We start from the raw sequence: 21741 nt of genomic DNA, 5'->3' as shown, positions 1-21741 counted from the left end.
ATCTCACTAGGTGTCATTTCTTCATTTGTGACTTAAGTATACATACATTTTGAACATCTATTTATTATAATTTTTCCTATTAATATGTAGGAGCTCTTTATGTTTGGGGGATATAACTATTTCCTCTCCTCTAAGTTTCAAGTTATTTTTCCAGTTCATTATTTACTTTTTACTTCAGTTAAAGATGATATGTTTGTATATGTATTTATTTTAGGAGCAGGAAGAAAGGAATGGAACCATTCTCTCAAAAATAAGTATCTGCAATATGACACACACACACGCACACACATATACACACATGCACACACACATACACACACACATACACAGAAAGACTATGTAATACTTTACTCCCACTCTGGGAGCTCAGCATAAGCTCTACTCCACCAAGCCTCTCTGGCCCAAATACATCCTCATGTTATCAGATACAGAATCCAAGGAATAAAGAGGTTTACACTGTCGGCACCGGAAATATGACCAGACAGAATGAAAATATGCTAACCCCTTTAGAAAGCTGTAAAGAAGCAACGTGTCCTCAGCTCCCCTCTCTTCCATGCAGTCCTGAAAATACTATCAAGATTTCACTGGAAGAATATTCACCACTAGTTATAACAGGTCCTTTTCGGGGGATGGTAATTCCGTTTTGGTTTTTGTAAATTTAAAATTTGACAACAGTGTCTCTCCCATTTTGTTTCCATGAAAAAATATCTGGGGTACTTGCCTAAGCCTCAGCCAAGCCTGTCCTTACCCACAGCCCTCTGGCCCCGCTGGCCCTCAGCCTCCACCCCAGTCAAGGTTTCCCCAACCTCTTCTCCCTTTTGTCCACAGAAATCATCCTTTCTTACAGCTCTTCCCCTTGGATCCAGGGGGTGGGTGTGATAGTGCACGCACACATGGGAGGAGAGAGGGCTCTGTCAGGAGAACTTAGTTCGTGGTCTTGAATCTCTTTTTTTTTTTCTGGTTGTGCCACACGGCATATAGCATCTTAGTTCCCCAACCAGGGATCGAACCCACGTCCCCTACACTGGAAGCGCAGGGTCTTAGCCACTGGACTGCCAGGGAAGTCCCTTGAATCATTACTTTAATGATGGGAACTTCCGGCTGGGGCAGGAAGGCTTCTAGAAATTTTTCTAAACATCCATACCGGTGGCCGCTACTCTCCCCCAGACTGAGATCCATCTATGTGGAAATCACATTCTTGGTTTTTCAGCATGCAAGCTCAGGCGTGCCCAGTGCTGTGTACAATGCCTGGCACATGGTTGGGGTTGGATAAAAAATAACTGTTAAATGAATAAGGGGACTCTGGAGCCAGCTGTCTGGGTTCAAATCCTGACTCTGTCACTTACTGGCTGTGCAACCGTGGGCAACGTTCTCAACTTCTCTGGGTCTTATTGGTAAAATGGGGATAATGACATTCCCTGTCCCACTTGGGAGAGGATTAAATGCATTAACACATGTGAAGTGTTTCTGGCGGTACTTGGCACATGGAAAGCGCTGATTAAATGCTACTTATTATTATTACAAATAAGGAAGTATGTCACCAAAAGGAATCAAGATGTACAAAAAGCTGCTGGTGTTCTCAACGTTATTTAGTATCAATATCACTTAGTGAGAGAGATCAGGCAGAACACAGATAAGTAGAATACAAAACCAAAGGCTATAAATGCCAAATGGAAGGCACAAAATGCTATGGGAATTCCGAGGAAAGATCGTTTCAGCGAAAAGGGACGAAGACACTTTGTGTGAAGATGTAATATACCTCTGCCGGCTCCTGGAAGAATTTTACATGACAGGTTGGCTGACACCTCTGGGAAAAGGGACGGCGTATTAGTTTGGGTTCTCTGAAAAGCAGACACCAAGACAGGAGTGGACACGCAGGAGGTTTATTGAGGGAGCTGTCTGTGAAGGATGAAGGGGAGGACCTGAGAAGGGAGGTCTGACCCCTGCACAGAAGAGGGGAGGGGAGGAGAGTTGAGGAGGAAGAGGCAGCAGAGGTCTGAAAAGCTGTTGGCCAGGCCAACAGGAGCCCTCAGGACAAAGTCTCCCTTCAGAGGCATCTGGGTTTCAAAGGAACGGCCACATCAGTACCCTCACGTGCTCGGTAACTGGCTGGGAGGAGCTCAGCTTTGGCTAAGCAGTGGTGGTGAATCCAAGGGCAGCATCGGGAGCAACGGCCAGTGACGCTCCCCGGAGCGCAGCTGATCTGAGTGCTCACTCTCACAGCTCCCACAGCTGGGCACAAGCAGCGTCCCTAGCACCTCCTGTGTCCTTGAAAGCCAGGTTGAGCCTCAATAAATAAGTGCCATCACTGAAAATCAAACACAAGACAGTATCAACGGGTTCCTTATCTTTTTCAAAAGGGATTTTTTTAAACTAAACCACAATTGCAAAAGCAAAAGCAAAATACATATTTACTGTTAAAGATTACAACTACTTTTAAAATAGTGTTCAGTATCTTTCAGATGTGGTTTCAGTTTCTAAAACAACGTAAAGGACATAAAATCATTATGAAACATCTCTTTTCTAAATATCAAACTTAAAATTCTGGAATGAGGATTCAGAACTAATGCAGAAGCAAAGCTCTGCTAAGAACCTAGAGGGTAAATCCTTTATAAACTGGTTGCTTAAGAAGGCAATTTGATCAAATGAGACTATGAGAAAACATTTTGCGAAAGTGTGAAGTGCTACACGAATGTGAGCTATCAATACAGTCAAGTTACATCTTAGGTGGGGTTAAGTCACAAGAAAGGTAAAAATGGAGAAAATCACAATTACCCTTAAACATGAGAGGCACACCCAGCAGGGAAGATGTTCCCACAGTGAGAGACATGAAGGAAAGAAGACCTCTGAGGACACAGCAAAGTCCCTTGTCCCTCCTCACACCACCAGGCGGGCACGTGGTCACTGAGTGGAAGGGCAGGCAGCAACCACACCACTTAAACTGTGCCCATTTTATTTATATATATATACATCATATATATTTATACTTTTATAGATATATAAATATATATACACACACACACACACACATTTCCCCCTTCTGGCCAAGCATTAAATACATAAGTTAAATTGCATTTATGAGATCACCACCCCCCCCAAATGAACAACAGCAAAAAGGTCTCACAGATTACAATATTTCTTTTATGAGGATACATGGCAGAGAAGAGGGAGCAAGACATACTCAGTTCCTATCACTACATCAGCGAGAAAACTAGTCAGCAGTTGACTTTCCCTCGTACCTTGACAGAAAAAAGTAGAAGCCATCATATGAGAGTTCCCTTCATGACCCTGTCATCCCACACCCCGTTCTTGCTTCTTCTGAGTGGCCTTAGAGGAAGAGGTGCCCCCTGTCAAGCCTTATCTCCTGCCCCACACTCTGGATCCCACAGCAGACCACAACTTTCACTATATATCTCCTTTCTCTCTACTATTTCTTCAAGTTTGCTCTTTTATTATTTCCTTCTCCTACATGTAAATAAACTCAAATTCTCCCAGGTCTTAAAAAATATAAAAATCATACACAAACACACACACACCACACACAGACCCATCCATCCTCGATCTGTAATTTCCCAGTCTCTTCCTGGCATATTAATGTGTACTCTTCCCATTGCAAGGCCCAGAAATATTATATGACTCAAGCCGGCTAGAGCAAAAACAGGGTGTTCCAGACTCCTGCAACTGAGAAGCTCGGGGTGGGGATGGCGCAGACAGGGCTGGACCCCTCAGCTCACACAGGGTCCATGGACGCGCCTCACTCTCCATCTCTCCGCTCTGCTTCCCTCTGACCGTGAATTCAATCTGAGGTGTGTGCTCCCCACATGGAGGGAAAGATGAACACTGGCAGCCCAGGCTACATCTTCTTGGTTTGTAATGCAAAAGGATGGGAGCTCTCACCCTCCAGGAATCCATGTTTCAAACCTCAGGGAGACTGGGACTCCTGGACTATCACCGAGGGAAGGCACTGGATTTGGTGGCTCATCTGCTTAAAACTCTTCCCTGGATTCCAAATGTCCACCCACAGCACAGGGTAAAGGACAGTGTGCACTTAGCCACGTGGTGGCCACACCATCACCTCTGCACAAGCTCCTTTCTCTGCAGTCCCCTTGCCCCCAACCCGTGTTGGTGGGCAACCGTGTTCATTACTCCAGACCCACCTCAGCCCCGCCTCCCCCCCCAGGAAGTACTGGCAGACTCTCCAAGGGGCCCTTCTGCTCTGCCTCCTCTACACCTGCAGCCACCTGTACCGTCCCACCCCCACCCACACTCCCCCACCCCTACCCCATCCCCACCCCCCGGTACTAACACCCTCGTGGTAAATGCAGCTGTTTACCTGTCTGTCTCCCCTAACAAACCGTAAATCCTGGGCTTGTGCCTTATTGATCTCTGAAGGCACAGCCCTACCAAGCAGACACACACACACACGCACATACAGACTCGAAAAAATGTACGTGAAACTGAATTTTTTAAAAATCCAAGAACAAGATAGTTGCTTACTACATTTATATATTAATTATTCTTGATTTTACAGAAGAGTAACATATTCCTTCTTTTAAAAATAATTTTAAAATTTAAATTGAATCAATTTGCTATTTTGAAAGTCAACTTTTTGAAAACAATAAACTATTCTCCAGTTTCATCTGTGGCACTTAGTTTAGAGACCAAAGATCAGTGCTCTAAACAGCTAGTAAAAGTATTTATGTCCATCTGCAAATAAAGCACTTACAAACAAAATAAAAACACAAATTATAAAAGTTTACATCAAAATATTCCAGACCTACCAATTATCTCTCTTCCCAGAATAAAAGGTCAAAGGCACCCTTTTCTAGTTATCTCAAACAAAACATCTGAGCTCAGTCAGACTTTTCTCCTAGGTCCACCTTTCTCACTTCAGAAGGCTAGACAATTTCAAGCACTAGGAGCAGGGATGCGTATTTGTGTGACATGTATGTGTCCAAAGTTCATTTTACATTCCAGAAGTTACAGATATAAAATGTTAGTAACCGATGAAAAATGAGCAAAAGGAGCATTAGGGCAAAATCACTTTGCTTACGACAAGGTCAACTGAGAGAAACCATCCCAAGACTGTCTGAAGGGCCTGGAGTTACACCCCCAGCTTTGCTCTGGTTGCAGAATGTCCACGTGGCACTAACGTCCATGCAAATATTTTACCACCAGCGAGGCCTGCCAATGGCACGGAGAGGCCAGTGAACACGAAAACACAGAAGGAGTCTTTTTATCTTCTGCCATGTTCAAGTCAAATATGGCCTCAAGTCTCCCTAGAAGAATACGGTAAAACAAACTAGGAAGAGAGCAGCAAAACTCAAAGCAACATTTCTGGGAGAAGCGCAAAAACTGTTGGGCTTTTGTTTACATGTTAACATTCATTCTGGTGGGTAAATATATTTTCTGGTATGTAAATATGCTTGCGTCAGGTAACTAGCAAAAGCTCAACACGGGCTGTATAATCCTATGACCCCCAGCTCTGCCCCTTAGAGATAGGGAGCTGGCAGACAAGGAGCCCACCTCTGGGAGCCTCAGTCTCCCCATCTCGAGGTCGGCGGTGGGAACACTACCTTCATCACAGGCTGTAGGACGATCCAGTGAGATCATGATGCTAATAACCACACCATAGCTTCCTAACCCCTCATTAAGCTCCAGACCCCACATCCAGCACCTCCCAGACAGTTCCATTTGTATCTTGTCTTCTTCTCAAACTCAACACACATCAACACCAAACTCATCTTGCTCTGTCGTTAGCCAGAGTCTCCTCCCAACTCTTCTGGCTCTATCCATGACACCTCCACTCCCCCAAATACCTAACACCAATTATCAAATTCTGACAACGTGTTTATTGCTAATCAGATTGCAAAGGAAGTGGCCGCCTCAACCCTTGCTGCCTGCAGGGCAATGGGAGCGACACTGAGGACAGCACTGTGGGACAGCACTGTGGGTCTGTGGGTCGAGGCATAAACGCAGCAATCTGACCTCCATGGAATCTAATCCAAGAAAATAATGCAAAATGCAGGAGAAGCCACCTCCCAAGATGTTCAGAGTAGTTATTATTTACACCAGAGAAAGAAAGAAAAAGAGAGAAAAAGCGAGAGAGGAAAAAAAGAGGGAGAGATGAAGGAAGGAAACTACTTAACTACCCAAGAAATGATAAGCTAAATTATGGTACATCGCCTCGACAAACATCTGTAGTTAATAAAAAGAAAAGGAACAAAACATTGGGAAATGTTAAAAGTAAGCTTAAAAGGCAACGTTTAAAATTGTAAGTGAACTTGTCCCTACTTAAAGCAACAGATGCACAAAAGGAAACATATCAAAATGTTCAATTTTGCTCTATGGGCATGTAGAGCCTCTGTGAGCGACTGTTCTCTCCTCTCTGGCCCCAGATATTTGGTCTGAACCCTGGTGTCACTAGATTTGACTGGCCTGTGGCCCCTGACCCCAAATCTCTTCTCCTTCAGATTAATGACTCCTCGCCCAGCTTCTGCAAACCTCATGTTCATTCCTCCCTGAGAATCGCTTGTCCTGCCACAGGGTCCTTCGTGGCCCCGCCCCTCCTCTCCAGGCCCCAGCACCTGTCTGCTCCTTCATCACCAGTCTTCTCAGTGTCTCCCTGCCTTCCCACTGGCCCCGTCCATTTATCCTGGCCCTGCCGGCAGAGAGGCAGTGCTTGAATATTACCATTTGACCTGCTAAGAATTCTCCAGTGGGCCCTCTCACCTGCAGGATAAGATCTGAGCTTCTAACTCCGGCAAACAAGGCCCTTTCTGATCTGGCCCCAACCTGCCTCAGCTCCTACCGGTCAGGCCACCTCTCCTCCCCTCCCCCATGACCCCGAAGTCCAACTCGCTGTCCTGCCCTTACCCCTGGCCTACACACCACTTTGGTCACTGCTCTGACACTGCGGACGCCCTCAGGGCCAGGGTTCCAGCACCCAATCCTCAGTGCCCAAGGTTCCTCAACCTCCCACATCATCGCTGTGTATTTCTACCACCAGCTCCTCCCCACCTCGGCCCGAAATGCTCTCCCCCTCGACTCTCCCCAAGTCTAACCCTGCTCTGTCCAGCATGCCGCGCTGGCCACCTGTGGCTCCTGAGCTCTTGGGAGACGTGCTGCACACGTACAGTACACATGGGATTTCAAAGACTTGCTATCGGAAGATAAAATAGTGGAAATAACTACTGCAGAGCAGAATAAAGAAAAAAGAATGAAAAGAACTGAGGACAGTCTCAGAGACCTCTGGGACAACATTAAACGCACCAACATTCGAATTATAGGGGTCCCAGAAGAAGAAGAGAAAAAGAAAGGAACTGAGAAAATATTTGAAGAGATTATAGTCAAAGACTTGTTATCAAAAAATGATGGAAAAAACTGAACATTTTACTTTCATTACCTGTTGATATGACACATATTAGATGTATGGGGTTAAAAATATATATAGATATTATTAAAATTAATTTCACCTGTTTCTTTTTACTTTTTTAGATGTGGCTACCAGAGCATTTTTAATCACACCTGTGGCTGATATCTATTTCTACTGGACAGAACGAGTCTAACCATTCTTCAGGGTCTCCTTCAAGATGCCCCTATCTTTGTTCTTAATGATCTTTTCTGCCCCTTGAAATCCTATAATGGAGTCCACCACATATAGGCCACTATCTAATTACATAACACACTACATGCTTACTAGTATTTTACGTCTATTCTTCCTGCCACATCAATGCCATTTCTAAACCCTATTTTGGGACTCACAGTAGGCACTCAACTTTTAATTAGACATGGAATCTTTGCTGCAGCAAGACGGCAATGCACAGAGTGTTTTTTTAGTTTAGTTTTGTTTTGTTTACTTATTTACTTTCCCAAGGATGATTTCAACAATGTAAGGAGACCTGGGAGTCAGGGGACCTAAGAGCTCTTTGTTCTTCCTCTAAATTACATAATACATACACAACGTTGAGTGCATGGCTTGGCCCCCAGTAAGCCCTGCCTGTGTCTCAGTTTCCCCTCCCCCTTTAAAATAAAGTTAATACCAGGCCAATCTACAATATATAGCCAGGGCAAAGTAGCTAAGCAAGTTCTAACAGGAGTCATTACCATGATACGAAGAAATACTCTACTTTTCACAGCTAACTGTATCTTTCTCAGCCAGCTGTCTTAAACACAGACTAATTTTTATGAGGAGGGAGCAAATCCATCACAATTATTAAAATAAGAAAGGAGAAGGGACAACCTATCAAAACGCTTGTCCTATCCTACTAACGACAGGAGAACAGTAATGACAGAGGAAACTGTTACATGCCTATTCCAAGCTGAAGTAGCTTATACATCACACTCACAATAACCTTTATGAGGCAGACATCACCATACCCATTTACAGAGTAAAAAAACTGAGGTTCAAAGACAGGCCGAGTAATTGGCCCAAAGTCATGCAGCCGCAGGCTACAAATCCAGGTCAAGTGCTATCAGCTTCGTATGTAAAAAATAACATCGTTATTATCACTGGAAAATATGTGAAAAGCAAGAGTATTATCTAAATATACAAATAAAAATACAATAATAATTTCTATTCATTTCCTTCAAATAGTTTCTTTTTTTTTTGCAAATATACTTATTTTTTTTTTCTTCCAGTTTTGTGGAGACATAACTGACATGTAGCACTGTATAAGTTTAAGGTGCACAGCATAGTGATTTGACTTACATACATCACGAAATGATTATCACAGAAAGTTTAGCGAACACCCATCATCTCATATAGATACAAAACAAATGACCTAGGAAAAAAAATGTTTTTCCTTGGGATGAGAATTCTTAGGATTTACTCTTTTAACAACTTTCACATGCAACATACAGCAGCGTTAATTACAGTCACCATGCTGTACATTACATTCCTAGTACTTATTTATTTTATAACTGGAAATGTGTACCTTTTGACTAACTTCATCCAATTATCCCCCCACACCCTGCCTCTGGTAACCACAAATCTGGTCTCTTTTTTTCTTTTTAATTTTTATTGAAGTATGGTTGATTTACAATGTTGTGTTAGTTTCTGCTGTACAGCAAAATGAATCAGTTATACATATAAATATACCTATATCCCCTCTTTTTTAGATTCTTTTCCCATATAAGTAATTCCAGAGTATTAAGTAGAGTTCCCTGTGCTATAAAGTAGGTCCTCATTAGTTATTTATTTTATATATAGTAGTGTGTATATGTCAACCCCAATTCAAATAGTTTCTTGATCTTGGCTAAATCCTATTTTTCAGATGAAAAGGATTTTTTTCCTAGTAGACTTTTCCTTAAAGTAGCAAACCAGTAGGGTATGCACTGTGGTGGGACTAGTACACTGCTGTACTATTTTTCTTTAAAGCCTTTCAACCACAGTTGTAAGCGAAAGTTTACATGAAACATTATGAACTAGAACTCCTCAGACACATTTACAAAAATCTAGTGCCTACAGATAAGATTACAGTAATAAATGAAGTAAACTGGGCCAGTCCACCAGCAGATGCATCAACAAAAACCAACATACATAAGGAAATATCACAGAGCCTCTCCACGCTGCAAAACTGAGGTCAGATGGCTCAATGAAAGGACAAAAGAAAGTTCCTCAAAATAAGACACACACCTTCAACTGAAACCACAGAGCCTTGAAAACTAACTACTTTCTCAGAACAGTAACAATGTACTGTGTGTCTCTAAGAAAACCAACATCTAGGTTTAATTGCGTCTGCCTTTGCAAAATGTAGCCAACTTAATCCTGTAGACTTGGACAGAACAAAAGTTAAGTTCAAGCTCTCTACCACAGAAAAAGTCCCCAAGTATCAACTGCTTTAAAATACCACTCTACTCTCCTTTATCAAAAATGTCCCTGCAGGAGGTGTTAATCAGTCACTACTAAGAACCCCACACAATGCGTCCTGTGTGCGCCTGGTATTTTAGTACAGGAAGTAGAAAGTTCAGTTTACCAAGAACACCAAATTTCACTTTCAAAAGTCTTGAAAACTAATCCCTCTAACAGTACTTAATTTACATTTCATTCCAAGCTGACCTAGACGGGCGGAATCTCAAGGAATTCGAGAATGTAAAAAACTTCACTTGGCAAAACTAGGTGTGTGGATTTGTTGTTTTCCTTAGAGGTACTTCACGGAGTATAAATAGAAATCATTTGCAAATTTTAATCTCATGAACAAGATCTTTATTTAAAATTCTCACCTATATGATGAATTCTGTTATACCATATTTCCTCAAGTGACAGACACATTAAGACTTTGTGCCCTAAATCAGGTGATTTTGCTCATTTTAAGAATAAAAAAAGACATCTAGAAGAAACATAAAGTATCTTTTTCTCAGCCCGCAAATAACACAAAGACAAGTCTGTCTATAGACAGCAAAGGTGTTTCCACCTTAAATACAAGACTAAGGAGGTAAGAAGAGAAAACAAAACACAGCATAGCAAACCAGCTACAGATCACAGGTGGCAGGTGACAGGAAGCCTTGGGAACACTTCACACCCACAGGGGTGAGTTTCATCCCAGGTCAAGTGCAGGCCGACCTGGGCTCTGCAGAACCTCCACCCAGCGGGCTCATAAAAACGGAAGAAGGCACATAACCATCAGTGTCATCCTGACAATAAAGGAGAAGCAGCCTCCTTGAACCCAGGAAAGTCACCCTTCCCTCCAAGCAGACACGAGGAGCCCCCGTCACACCAAGAACACAAAGAAAATGAAGCAGCCAGACCCATGGGAAGAGAGACGGCACTTAAGTTTATCCCGGGGCCACTTGGGGGCTCAGTCTGTTCGGGGATCGGACTCAAAAGTAAAAATAAAATTAAAGTGGGGGGGAGGAGGAGATGACAGTTCAATTAAGTCCGTGCTGGGACCACTTGGGGTCTCAGTCTACTTAGGGTCTCGGACTTAAAAATAAAAATTAAAAACTGGGAGGAAAGATGACAGTTCGATGTGTGCGTGAGAGGACCCCCGGGCGCCCAGGGTTTGCTGGGGAGGGGACCGTCCCGGCCGCGCCCGGCCCCGAGGCCACCTGGCGAGAATCCGGGGTAAGTTTACACTCGAGGGCGACGGGCAAGCCCGCGGGCCAGGCTGCCCGCTTCCCGGGAACAACGCCAGGGCCCGGGCAGAGGGTCTGCGTCCCCCGCCCCGGCATCCCGCCCCGACCCCCGCCCGCGCCGCGCCTCACCCAGCAGCGCCCGCAGGTGCTTCAGGCGGGTCAGCACGTCCTTCTTGGGGTCCAGCACCTTCTGCGTGGACTTCTTCACATCCCCGTGGCTCCTTCGGGAGAACATCCCGCCGCGGGGAGCCCGGGCCCCGCCGGCGGGGCAGGAGGCGCCTGCGCCGCGCGAGTCACCGCATAGGGTCAGGCCGGCGCGTGTCTCCCGGGCCGCCCGCCGCCGCCCGCCGCCGCCCGCCGCCGCCCGCCGCCGCTTCGGCTGTGGCTCCAGGAAGGAGGGGCGGGCCTAGCCGGCGAGGGGCCGGGCAGGAAGGCGATGTCGACGCTAAACCCATCGCCCCGCCCCGCGGGTGGTGCCGTCCGGCCCCTGGGCGCAGCGCACGCGCGCGTCGTCGGGACCCGCCTCGCGGGGGCGCGCCCGGGTTCCGAGGAGGCGCCGCGAATCACAAAGAAGCTGGCCCCGCGCACACGCTGTACTCCAAGTCCCGGGATGCACCGCGACAGAGCCCTCCAATCAGGCTGGCGCGCTTTCGGCGCGATGAGAGTCAGTGGGCCGGCTCTGTGCACGTGCCCCCTCTCCACCCCGCCGTGGGCCGCAAGTGCTCCTGGGAAAGGTAGTTCTCCAGGAGGCGAGACCCTGAGACCACATTTCCAGGGTCCCAGTCACTGGGCAGCATCCGCCCGACCCCTACCCAAGGAGGCCCAAGGCTTCTGTATCTATAGTCTCCGGCCTGTGCGCCCACCCAGTTCCCTCTAGTGCAACATGAACCACAGAAACTCACAACAGGGAGTGAGGGAGCGAGTGGAAATCCCGTTGATCATACCAAAATCGGAGCTCCAATTACACACTAAAATGAATGGCTCCGGCAGTAGGGAAGGGCATGCCTAGGCTCTGGGAGAGGAGGCCAGCCCCACTCCCCTTGGTTCCTGGGACCCGTCTTGACTTGGGATACGAGAGCTGGCAGGTTCCTCTACGTCTTGCCTCTTGCTTTGTGGGAAGTGCACGTTCTCTGTGTTGTGCAAGGCCACCTAGCAATACAGTAGCAGAACCAGAAATAGAACCTGAGGGACCTTACTCTCAGGCTGGGATGCTTTTTAAGGCCAGGTGCCTGTAACCTGAGGCAAGACTTTGAGATGGAAGATGGTCTGGAGATCTGCAGGGTTATTTACTGGCATCTGGATCCTTTGATGCTTCAAATTTTGGCAACATTTTAGCAAGCACTTAAGCTGGCTGTTTAAAATCACGTGATCTCCATCAAATTGGGACAGCACAACTGTCTTTTCCTCCTTCGGCTAAACTGTAACTTTGGGAAAGAGCCAGCGATTTACACAGCCTTCTAGCCTCATCGCTGGGCACTGTATTTGACCTCGAAGCAGTCAATAAAAGTTCGTTAAATAAAATGGGATAAAAAGCTAAAATAATCCTACATATTTAATCCAGGCATGCAAAAAATATCTCTTGGTTGTTAGATTCTCTATTTTTCAAGTTATCAAATAGCATTGATAAAACTGGGATATATTCATACAAAGGAATATTACTCGGCAGTAAAAAGGAGTAGACAACCAATAAACCCAATGGCATGGATGAATCTCAGACCCAGAGATGGAAGCCCCACACTCACGATGATGACAGAACTGCCCTACCAGCCTGGGTCCCCGGATGACCTGTCCATCAGGACCACAAACCCTCCAAGACTGTCACAAGAGTGAAATAACCTTCTCTCTTAAGTCAAAGCATTCTGGGTGTCTTTGTTGCAGAAATTTAGCCTGTACTTGGCTACACATAGTAAGTCACAATATTCACCTCACCATTCTTTTAGGGTCAGATAACTTTCATTGCATTGATGGAAAAAAATAGGATGCACTTGTCTTAGGGAATTCAATTGATCTATCACAAGTCAACCTATCATCGAAGTCAAACATTTGTTGAGCACCTGCTATGTGCAAGGCATGAGTCTAAACCTTGGGGATAAAAAGCTGTATAAGATGCAGCCTCCTTACCTCCAAAGCTTCCAATTTAGTTGAGAGGCAGAGCAACTAGATAAATGAAGAGATAAACAACAGTGTTCAGTGAACACATGACATGGTCAAAACTTGGTAGTAACAGAAATAGGCATTCATGCATACAGGTTCATCTCATCCATCGTATCTAGCCTTTACTCACTGATGAAAGTGTAGAACTCCAGGTCTTCTCTAAAAAAATCAAGAAACGTAAGTTATTATTTTGAGGTTTTCCACCCACCCATCATGTATATATATTCCATGTGAAATAAAAATAAATAAAAACACTTCTTATTCTCTGTTGCTGCACAAAATCATGGCTGCTAGACTGTGAACTTCTTGAGAACATCACCTGCTTTGCAATCAATTTTTATCCCTGGAGGTTCAGAGTGCCAAGTATTTTGTAGACACTTGAGTACTGTTGAACAAGTATCCTGCTGTCATCAATAAATACAGATAATGAAATCAAGAGTTAAAAACTTACAATGTAAATTAAGACTACCCTGAAATGCCATTTGGATTCACAAAAAAAAAAAAGCAAAAACAAAAACAAAAACATGATTTGACAACACGCTCTGGTAGCAACGCTGTAGAGAAACACAGCTAATAGGAGTGTAAAATATTACAACTCCTATGGGGGAGAATTTGGCCAAATTACAGAAACTTGCTCTTTGACACAAATCTTACTTCTAAGAATCTACTCTGAAGATATACCTCCACAAATATATAAAACCACATGTGGAAGGTTATTCCTTTAGCATTATTTATAATAACCAGTATAGTAGGGTGAACAGATATGTCCATGTCCTAATCCCCAGAATGTGTGGTTGTGACTTTTTTTGGAAAAAGCATCTTTGCAGATGTAGTCAAGTCAAAGATCTCAAGGCGAAATCAGCTTGGATTATCTGGCTGGGCCCTAAATCTAATGAGTGTCCTTATAAGACACAGAAGAGAAGGCACACAAACAAAGAAGAAGGTGAAAACAGAGGCAGAGATTGGAGTCATATGACCACAGCCAAGTGACCCCTGCAGTCACCAGAAGCTGGAAGAAGCCAGGAAGGAGTCTCCCTAGGGGTTTTCCAGAGGGAGCCTAACCCTGACCTTGATTTCAGACTTCTGGACTCCAGAACTGGGTGAAAATAAATTTCTGCACATACGTGCACACCGGAGAGTAGCTGACTAAACCCAGCCCATCCACATAAGGCAGTGCTATGCAGAGCTGTGCCACCATAAGAAGTAATGAGAAAATGTCCTACGTTCTCATTTTACTTCATTCATTCATTCATTCATTCATTCATTAATATCTCAGTCAGCATAATTAGAGAATGTTGTTCAGTACAATGGTTTTGATTTAATTAACATACCGTGCACCCATATTTTAAAATTCGACCCTTCTTGGGCTTCCCTGGTGGTGCACTGGTTAAGAATCCACCTGCCAATGTAGGGGACATGGGTTCGAGCCATGGTCTGGGACGATTCCACATGCCATGGAGTAGCTAAGCCCGTGTGCCGCAACTACTGAGCCTGCGCTCTAGAGCCCGCGAGCCACAACTACTGAGCCCACGTGCCACAACTACTGAAGCCTGCGCGCCTAGACCCCGTGCTCTGCAACAAGAGAAGCCATCGCAGTAAGAAGCCCACGCACCGCAACGAAGAGTAGCCCCCGCTCACCGCAACTAGAGAAAGCCCACGTGCAGCAACAAACACCCAACTCAGCCATAAATAAATAAATAAATAAATAAATAAAATTTATTAAAAAAAAAATTCTACCCTTCTTTTCTCAGAAATCTTTCTAAAATATACCTCAGTTTTCCCCAACTTACTTTTTATTGCGTTATAATTGACACACAATGTTCTATTAGTTTCAGGTGTACAACATAGTGATTCAATATTTTTATGCATTACGAAATGATCACCACAATAAGTCTAGTCACCATCTGTCATCAGACACAGTTATTCCAATATTATTGACTATATTCTCTATGCTGTACATTAATCCACATCTCCTTAAACAGACTGTTCATTGTTTATGAAACCATCATTTATCTCCCCCCACCACTCTGGGCCCCTGCATCTCCTCCTTAATTGGCGTTGCTACTAGCAACAAAGGAGAAATACCTCATAGGCTTCCCCCATCTAATTTTGACCATATCTTGCCTCAAAACTCAGTCATTGCTATCAGAGACAATTTGTTCGTCTTCTTAACTTCCACAGTTGGAATCATTCCAGATAATTAGATCTGCCAGCTCTGTGGTTTCCAGGTAACCTACACATTAATGTATTTTATTTCCAAATATTTCATGCAACAGAATTTTTCAGATTGGAAGAATTTTTTTTTAGGTTGACTAAAATACCTCATGCCTGCGTGTTAATCCTGATAGTCATGAATATTATGTTAATTTTAATATTTGGAAAAAATCAACTTTCAGCCTCAAATATTCCTGTCAGATAAATGCGTTGTGCCTGTCCTCCGGAGTAAGATGTTCTAGTGGGTCAGACATACTGTGGCTCTTCATTTGAATGTTATTGCTGCAAACAGCAACCCCAGGTTGTCTGTTTTATTGATCATGGGACTCTCTGCGTTCTTATTTCCTTACAAAAAGCTACAACCTAATAAATTCAGGGGTTTTTTCTTGTATCAGCTTTCACCCTGAAATATTGACTTAAGATCATTCAATATGTATCTTGTGTTCCTGAGACTCTACTCCTACCTAAAATTCCCAGAAAAGAAGGGATGACGACACTTCATAAGAATGAAATGCAAAACCCAATGCTTAAGAAACAAGAAACCTAAGGTCTCTGTTTTCCAGATGATGTATTACTGTTACCCTAAAAATATATATTATTTTCTCCTCCAAAAATATTTCCCATTAGTTTCTTTTCTTTCCAAATATCTGTCAAGCAAGGAGATTTAATACTTAACTTTAAACTTGACTATAAATCATTTTATATGAGAATTTCAATTCAGAAAAGACTCAAAAGAAGTTTCTGAAAATGTTCTACTCATTTTGATATGTCTGATGGCTTCCTGATAACAAAGTAATGCCCGAAGGGAAAGAAACATAATCGTTTTTCTAAATGTACTCAAGCAGATGTTTTCACAGCTGTGCATTTCAACCACGATGTCATCTGCTTAGGATATATTTTCATTTTTTTTATCATCAAAACAGTAATAACATTTCAGTATTAAATCATGGATATACATCAACATTAGAAAAAATAAGCACAGAAGTAAGCACATGAGAGCATCTATAAGTAATAAAAACACATCTTTGCATGATAATGATAAAAAAAATCAAGAATCATCGAAACTATCTAAACAGTAAATAAAACTTGAATAAAAGATTCGAAGGCTGGAGAGACAGAGTTACATAAGGTAAGAAGTCTGCAAAAATTTGTTCATTACCTCACATCTGCCCCCAATATACAAAGTGCCACCATTCGGTTTAATATTAGATCAGATACACACCTTAATTTTGAACTGGGTGTTAGATTTTCTAAAAATGAATGCAGATTATGAAATGTCAACACAAATTATTCATTCAAAATGGAGAACATCATCATACAGTTTGTTTTACTTGCAAATTTTTGTAATTTTCTGGGAAAAAAATGAATCTCAAAATAATTATTGGAGAGCATAATCATCCTTGGGAAAAACAATACAAGAATACAAATTCTTTTCCTAATATACATATAAACCTATGTCTTAAACTGAGACTATTTTTACCTGGTATTTCAGACAGGATTCTTAGTTGCAAGCAACAGAAATTGACTGGCTGTTTAAGCAAAAGAAAATTCATTCCAAGAATGTTGGCTGTCAAAATCAAAGGGAGGTTGGAAAACCAGGCTTAGAAAATAACTAGGAAAACAGATACTGATGCAGCTCTGGGAGTTACAAAGATAATGAGGACGCAGCCTCAACTCCCTGAGAAGTCACAGTCTAATGGAAGAGACAGACACCTAACTAGATAGTAGTAATTCACAGCAGTAATACATGAAAGGCTTTATGGGAGATGGCAGGAAGGACTGGGGAGTGGCCATGAGAGGAGGGCTCAGAGAAGGCTTCCTGGAGGAGGTGACACCTGAACTGGGAAAGAAGCTGAACACACCCCAGGCAAGGCTAGGAGGTAATATGCAAAGGGCTGTGTGAAGAACACCAGAAGCAGTTTGGTTCTGTATGGTTGTTATTTGTGCTGCGATAGTATTCAGCATACTCTTGGGATTGCAGAAATGTGTGTGTTCTCGTAGCCTTGTAAAAACAGCAGGGCCAAATGAAAGTAAAGGGTGGCGATGCCAAAGTGAGAAGAGACAAGTGAACTTCTTCCGGATCTGTGGAAGGCAGGATGAGATGACAGCAAAGGCAAATGCTCTGACTCCCAGTCCTCCCCGCTTACTAGCTGTGCGATCTTAAGTGGGTGACTTAATTCTCCAAGCCTCAGTTTTCCTCATCTAGAAAATGGAGACAAACTTGCATTGGGCTATTTATTCTAAGGAGTAGATCAGCATAAAAAGAACGAGGACAATGCCTCGTACCAAAACGTTCAATAAAGATTATTTTGTTTCTCCCTTCTCTCCCACTCCCAGAATATACAAACGACGAAATTCCTGCTTACTAAGATGGTCCATTTGTGTGCACATTTTATTTCTAAATGTGTTTAATAGGAGGGCTTTACACAGCTATGGTTTTCCATGGCTTTCCATAGTTTACACTGGACACCATCAGAATAGGTCGAAGCAGTGTCCCAGAATCTTTCACACCCCGCTTTTGTTATGTGCACCCCTTGGCAAGGAGGGGTATTTTCACTGACATCCCCATCACACCAGGCAAAATAGCTGCATCTTTTTGGACCTTAAGTGATGCTAGATTAAGAATGCTGGCCAAAGGCTCATGGACCTAAATAATGTGATCCAGCAGTTTGCCCTGGCTATATTTTACTTTCTCTGGTTACGTTAAGACCAAACACAAGAATGGTTTATGGGTCTTTGCAAAGCTAAAGTGATAATTCAGGTTATTATAAATGAGATTAACAACTCATTTATAATCATAAAAACAACAAAGTAACACCACAGAGACTAAAAATTTTGGCTTGAATAATGTACCCAAAAGGTGCCAAATGACATTTTTCTCCATCAGAGCTGAGGCGAACTGTCCCAGCCAAGCCTAACTCAAATTTCAGGATTCTGAAAAAATAAACAAAATGCATTCAGCCACTGAGTTTGGAGATTGTTTGTTACAGAGTGGTAAACAGAGAGGTTATCTGCTTGCAGCCCCAAGGATCTGGAACTAACAAGTCTCAAAGACTCGTTTCCTCAGCTGGACAAAGCCAGACACTACCTCTGATGGCTTATCTCCAGCATCCTCCTGGTGCTCAAATTCTTTGAGCCTATGACTCTCTCCATGGCTCATCCCTATGACCTCAGACTAGCCTGGTATCCACATGATAATTTAGATTTTTGTTCCCAGAAAGTGACTGGCTTGACAGGCATTGCTTTACCCATCAAAGAGCAGGAATGTCAGTGGCAAGAAGGGAGGCAAAAGGTCATCCAGAGGTAGAGGCAGACAGAAGAAGCAGCTTCAAGAATTTGGGTGCTGGCATCAAGGAAAGAAACCCAAAGTTTGTCTCCATAGAGGATATTAGGGTATTTACAGAGTAAATAGTAGAATACTCATAGGAAAAGCATGGGGCACACCTGAAACAGGCAGGGCAACAGAAATTGACCTGAGAAATTGACTTTTGATTCATCCAGTATTATAGAAATCACTTTAAAAATGTGCTGGATTTGTAACTAGTTACTTGCAGCAGGTGAGCAGACAAGAACATAGATGAAATTTCCAGAAGAGTTGGGAAGAGGGCGTATCAATTAGCTATGCCACTAAAATGTTGTATGGCGACCAACCACAAAATTCAGTGGCATACACCAGTGTTTGTTCAGCTCAAGAGTCTATAGGGTTCATCTGATCTGGGTTGGACTTGGCTCTTCTTGGCTGGGACTCCTTCCATGTCTGGGAGTTCGCTACCTATTGGTTGATCCAGGGTGGCCTTGGTTGGGATGACTAGGGTATCCTGGCTCTGGTCCAGATTTTTCTCATCCTCCTCCTGAGACCAGTGGACCAGCCTGGGCATGTCCTTCTCATGATAATGACAAAGGGCAGGTGTGAGCAAGCCTAATTGCACAGCAGTTATGAGCCTCTAATTGTGATGTATTTGCTATTATCCTATTGGCCAAAGCAACTCCTGTGGCTGAGCTGAGAGTCAGAGGAGGAGTGTCTTGGGAACGAATGGATAGAGAGAGGGATTAAGAATTATGGCCATTAATCAATCTGCCGAAGAAGGTATTTTGTAAATATCAACCTTGAAAATGGACAAAGGGAAATTTTCGAAGGATCTATCAGGAACTTCTGTCTGTTAGGGGGCATTCCTAACCCTGGGGACTTGAAACAAAGGAATCTTTCCCCTTCACTAAGGAGGGCCTGCTATCCTGCCTACCCCGAAGTCCTTTATCCACATTGAAGGAGCTCATATTTCAGCCTGGCCATTCGCGTGACTGTCCTTTTATGACCATCCTTCAAAATCCCCCACCAGATAGACCACTGGACTTCGGAGTCTGAGAAGGAGGCTGCCCTGATGTAAAGGAGCAGGACCTTATTGGGCCTTCCCGGGACAGACCCCTCCCCCCATCTTCTGCTTTAGCTCCTCTCTGAAGTACCCAGGTAATAGTATCTGATGCACATTTCTGAGCTGCTTTACAGGTGCTAAAACCACCACCAAATGGAAGACGTTAACTACTTGATAACCAAGAGTACATAGTCCCCAAGCCTACTGGAGCCTAAGGATTGATAATGTTAACCCCTGTGACCTCACCATCAACCAATCAGAGAATTGTATACAAGCTGATCACAGACCCTGGGACACCCCTCCCTCACCTGGCCTCTAAAAATGCTGTGCTGACACCCATCAGGGAGTTCGTGTGTTTAGAGCACTAGCTATCCCAGACTCCTTGTAAGGTGCCTTACAGTAAACACTGCACTTTCCTTCACCACAATCCAGTGTCGGTAGATTGGCTTTACTGCGAGTGGGTGAGTGGACCCAAGTTTGGTTCAGTAACACCAGGAGACAGGGAATAAATGCATTGGTTGCAAGGCTAGTGGGCTTTCCCAGTCTCTGCTAAGAGACCCAGGTGTAATCTCAGGAAGGAATTGCTAAAATGAGAAGGATGCAACAGATTTAATTACATTATACTTTTCAGATGACAAAGGAAAGGTGACTTGGATGATTGATTAATCAGGAGACAGATTAGGTTGTAAGACATTGCCAGTGTTGACTGAGGACTCCCAGGAGAGGAAGAGTGCAGCTGTCAGTCATACTCTAGTGGAAACTGCTGGAAGGCGGGAAGTGTTGTTTGAGAACTGCCCATCCCCATGGCTCTGACTCTGCCTGACTTGATAAAGTCTTTTACAAATTGGCTTGCTTGGCCGGGGCTAGTCACCCAGAGCTTGAAAAACACAAGCAGACATTGTAACAGTGAGCTTCTGGACCTGCATCACCAAACCCCAGACACAGATTCACAGTGATCCTACCGATATGTCCAGACCTCGTGAGGCCCTTGGGAACACTAGCTTTCCTCCCAGGTTAACAATTCTCAAGCTGCAGGACCTATGTTAGGTGAGTCTCTACTGAGAAGTCCCACCTTCTAGAAGCCCTGACCCCTGGACGTATGTTCAGTGTCCTGACACAAAGGAATTTTTTTTAAAGTGTGGCATTCAATGCAATGTTTATATGGTTTATATGCCTCTTGCTTTGGACAGTGAAATCCTAGCAAACAGCAACTTGTATTTAACTGGATCTGATATACCACAGGATAAGTTAAACTTGATTAGAAAATACTGGCAGACGTAAAACTTCCCCTGATGATATTCACTCAAGAAGCTGAACAGAGATTCTTTTTTTCAGATTTTTTTCCAGTTTTACTGAGATATAATTGACATACAGCATATAAGTTTAAGGTGTTCAGCATAATGATTTGACTTAAATGGTGAAGTAACTACCACAGTAAGTTTACTTAACATTCATTGTCTCATACAGAAACGAAAAAGAATGAAAACAAAATTTTCCCTTTGTGATGAGAACTCTTAGAATCTACTCTCATAACTTTCTAACATATCCTACAGCAGTGTCATAACTATATAACTATAGCTTTCATGTTGTACATTACATCCCTAATATTTATTTATCTTATAACTGGGAGTTTGTACCTTTTGACCACCTTGATCCAATTCTTCCTCCCTCCATGTCCCACCTCTGGTAACCACAAATCTGATCTCTTTTTCCATGAGTTTGGTTTTTTGGGGGTTCTTTGTTTCTTTCTTTCTTTAGGTTCTACGTATAAGAGAGATCATACAATATTTGTCTTTTTCTGTCTGACTTACATTTCACTTATCACAATGCCCTCAAGGTCAAGGTACAGGAATGAGTAGAGATTCTTGGTGTTCCACCCAAACCCTTTGCACTCACCTCTGCCTAAAGGCCACGTACGACCAAAAAC

At 43.4% G+C, this 21741-nt stretch overlaps 1 protein-coding gene across 3 annotated transcripts in view; it reads right to left on the bottom strand.

Annotated features, from left to right (window-relative positions):
* Positions 1–11406, bottom strand: part of RALGAPA2 (Ral GTPase activating protein catalytic subunit alpha 2) — a 280276-nt gene extending 268870 nt beyond the window's left edge. For all 3 annotated transcript variants that reach the window (XM_068565247.1, XM_068565249.1, XM_068565248.1), the window contains exon 1: positions 11206–11406. In XM_068565247.1, the coding sequence (XP_068421348.1) occupies positions 11206–11311 (106 nt within the window). In that variant the 5' untranslated portion in view covers positions 11312–11406. The remainder of the gene's footprint in view (positions 1–11205) is intronic.
* Positions 11407–21741: the final 10335 nt, after the last annotated feature.

The sequence above is a fragment of the Eschrichtius robustus genome, chromosome 16, assembly GCF_028021215.1.
Source record: "Eschrichtius robustus isolate mEscRob2 chromosome 16, mEscRob2.pri, whole genome shotgun sequence".
Classification (NCBI taxonomy): Eukaryota; Metazoa; Chordata; class Mammalia; order Artiodactyla; family Eschrichtiidae; genus Eschrichtius; species Eschrichtius robustus.
The sequence above is the reverse complement of the archived record's forward strand: the minus strand, read 5'-3'. Positions and strand labels throughout refer to the sequence as shown.